We start from the raw sequence: 3159 nt of genomic DNA, 5'->3' as shown, positions 1-3159 counted from the left end.
ATGGTCTGGGCAGGTATATCACGAAATTCACGAACACCATTGGTTGTTATACCACCACCTGGATTGACTGCTAGGAGATATATCAATGAAATTTTACGTCCATATATCTGTCCAATTCGTGATCAGACAAGAAACAGATTCATCTTAATGCACGATAATGCACGTCCTCACACCGCAAACATTACGCGACAGTTTCTAAGAGAGAACCATATTGCGGTTTTAAATCATCCTCCAATGAGTCCCGATCTCAATCCAATAGAGCATATTTGGGATATGGTTGGTCGTCGATTACGACGGAATTATCCACGATTAGAAAATTTGGGACAATAAGCGGAAGCGCTCCGTCAAATTTGGCGTACTATCCCGCAGTTCGCAATACGGAGATGTATTAATATGAGACAACGTTTGCAAGACGTTATTGAAAATAGAGGTGGCAATACTAGGTTTTAGTCACGTCTCAACATGTACAAGTCCACCAGTTTTTGGCTAACGAAAATGCATATGTACACACACGCACACGCGCGCGCGCGCAAACACACACACACACACACACGAGGTGTAAAGTCCGACCGCGTAACCTCCCCGTGGTACACCTCGGGTAATGCTAATACCGGCGGCAACAATACAAATGTTCAGAGAAAGATCTGAAAATTCATTATTCATTTCAAATCGTTACACTTCGGTGAAAAAAATTGTAGCGTAATGCTTAAGAAATCATTTTAAGTGGGTAATGTTAAGCTCTACGGTCCACTTAAAAAAACATGCAGAAAAAAATTTGTTTTACCCGTGCACACAAATTTGTTCTTCAATTTTATAAGGTTTAATTTAAATTAGCGCCATTTGTAATGAAATTTTTGCAGAGGTATATGATTCGAATCATTCGACAGTTATGTCTTAAGCTTTAAAACGCATTATCAAACATTGTCCCGCGATCATTTTTCACGGAGATTCATGAATTTTAATGTTGGTTCTTTTTAATACCAATTTTAAATGATTTTTTAATCGTCTGTTCAGATGTAGGCAAACTTCAAGATAGAGGAACTCCGTGAAAAACGGTCGTAATGAGATTTTTATAAAAGCATTTTAAAGCTTGAAATCTCTACTTTCGAAATCGGTAATTGATATTTCGATCTGATTGATTTTTTACGGAGTTATACAAACAGAAGTGGATATCCGTCAAATCTGAAAATTTTATACAAATTTTACAAAAGTCTATGGCGTGAACTAAAAATCGCACGCAAATGCGGTTTCAAACAATCGAAAGAGTGAATCTTTACCTTCAATTTGCTTTTTTATTGAACGTTGTACGATTTTTGTTCGACGAGTTATTCGTCATTGAATAAAAAGGGTCATTTTTGCTTCAATGTCGAATAACTCGTCGAAAAAAAATCGTACAACGTTTCATAAAAAAGCAAATTGAAGTTAAAGATTCACTCTTTCGACTGTTTAGAACCTGATTTGTGTGCGATTTTTAGTTCATGCCATAGACTTTTGTAAAATTTGTATAAAATTTTCAGATTTGACGGATACCCATTTCTGTTCGTATAGCTACGTAAAAAATCAATCAGATCGAAATATCAATTACCGATTTCGAAAGTAGAGATTTCAAGCTTTAAAATGCTTTTTTAAAAATCTCGTTATGATCATTTTTTACGAAGTTACATTCTTCTGAATTTTGACCTATTTTTGAGGTGGACTTAAGTGATCCTTTAATTTTTTTGCGTAGTGTATAATTAAAAATATATGATTGTGCATAAAGGAATATCAAATTAATCTATACAAGTGCTTATAGAAATGCATAATTGAGGGGATGGGCGGAATAAAAGCACGATTCTGTTTAGGATCTTTTTAGCCTTTTTTAATATAATATTGACTGTAATAAAAAAGTATTGCAACATGTAACTTCTTAAAGACATAAATTGATCCGACTATATCCATTTGTGTATAATAAAAAATAGTAAGTTATTTTAAATTTTATCAAAATTTTGTAATTCGTCCTTTATTCCATACATCCCCTCATTTCTTCCTAAATTATGATGCAGAAATATTACAACACGAAGTATACGTTCAACATGGCCAAATTTTAAGTAAATAATTGTATATACATGATGCTATGTTATGTGTATATATTTATAATATCATATTGTTCAATATTTCCATAATTTGTTCACTGCGATATTGAATTATAAAATGATTAAAAGTTGGAATTTGTGTAAAATTTATTATTTAGATCAAAAATAGATCTCAATTCTCAATCACTTTCGGGAAATATCTACATTTTTTTTAGATACGTAGAAATAATAAAATAAAACTTATCTGACAACTAATGATATTCGAAAAATCGAAAAATTTTTTTATTATGCAGCTGAATTATTAGTCGAATTAATCGTAAATATTCGTATCTTCAAGTCGAACTACAAACAGCATAATAGATACGTATGTACGTATACTACGTATACGTTCGAGATTGTTTTTATTCAGACACAACGATAATTCATGTTCCCCGATCCTAACATTCGTCATTTTCTCTTCTTGCGGAAAAGGGAGAGAATGAAATTTATATAAGTCAATGATCAAGATAGTGGCATTTCCACAGGTATGGTTTCAAAACAGACGGGCAAAGTGGAGAAAGCAAGCTCGGTTACAATTGCTGCAGGATGCGTGGAGAATGCGATGCTTGGGTTTAGGAAGCGCTACGCCGCTGCTGCTCGGCCGATCACCCTCGATTGGTCTCGAGAGGACTAGCGACGCGTCCTCAACTTCTCCGTCATCCTCATCAGCTCTTATGGGCTCGCCGAATACGACTGACAAGTTACCCGAGATTGGAAGTCCCGTATCGGTCTGCAGAGATTTTCGAATCTTGCCTTCACTGCCACCTGGGTAAGCGTCTCGAATACAGAAACATATTTTTGAAAAAATTGGAAAGAATAAGGGCGTTAGAAGTCAGGCACAGAAGACGTCGCGCAAATAATACACCTATGAAGCATAAAACATCTTTATTCACTAAATGCGCTTACATGTTTCAGCTCACTTTTGAGCCTTTCTCAGAGCAAACACAAACTAACATATGGGGCATTCTTTCTCAAATCAGCCACCCCCCTGCGCATTTTATTTTTAAAGATAAAATTTTTTTCGAAGCGTCAAAATTTCCGCCTAAGC

General features: G+C 35.0%; 1 protein-coding gene across 1 annotated transcript; it reads left to right on the top strand.

The window, feature by feature from the left end:
* The first annotated feature begins 2569 nt into the window (after positions 1-2569).
* LOC108764622 (retinal homeobox protein Rx-A) lies at positions 2570-2884 on the top strand. The gene has a single exon (XM_018512946.1). It carries the CDS (start codon positions 2570-2572, stop codon positions 2882-2884), a length of 315 nt encoding a protein of 104 aa, XP_018368448.1.
* The last annotated feature ends 275 nt before the right edge of the window (positions 2885-3159 follow it).

The sequence above is a fragment of the Trachymyrmex cornetzi genome, unplaced genomic scaffold, assembly GCF_001594075.2.
Source record: "Trachymyrmex cornetzi isolate Tcor2-1 unplaced genomic scaffold, Tcor1.1 scaffold440, whole genome shotgun sequence".
Lineage (NCBI taxonomy): Eukaryota > Metazoa > Arthropoda > Insecta > Hymenoptera > Formicidae > Trachymyrmex > Trachymyrmex cornetzi.
The sequence above is the reverse complement of the archived record's forward strand: the minus strand, read 5'-3'. Positions and strand labels throughout refer to the sequence as shown.

Coding starts and splice junctions, on each gene's coding strand:
- LOC108764622 (XM_018512946.1), top strand. CDS start 2,570: ATGATCAAGATAGTGGCATTTCCACAGGTATGGTTTCAAAACAGACGG.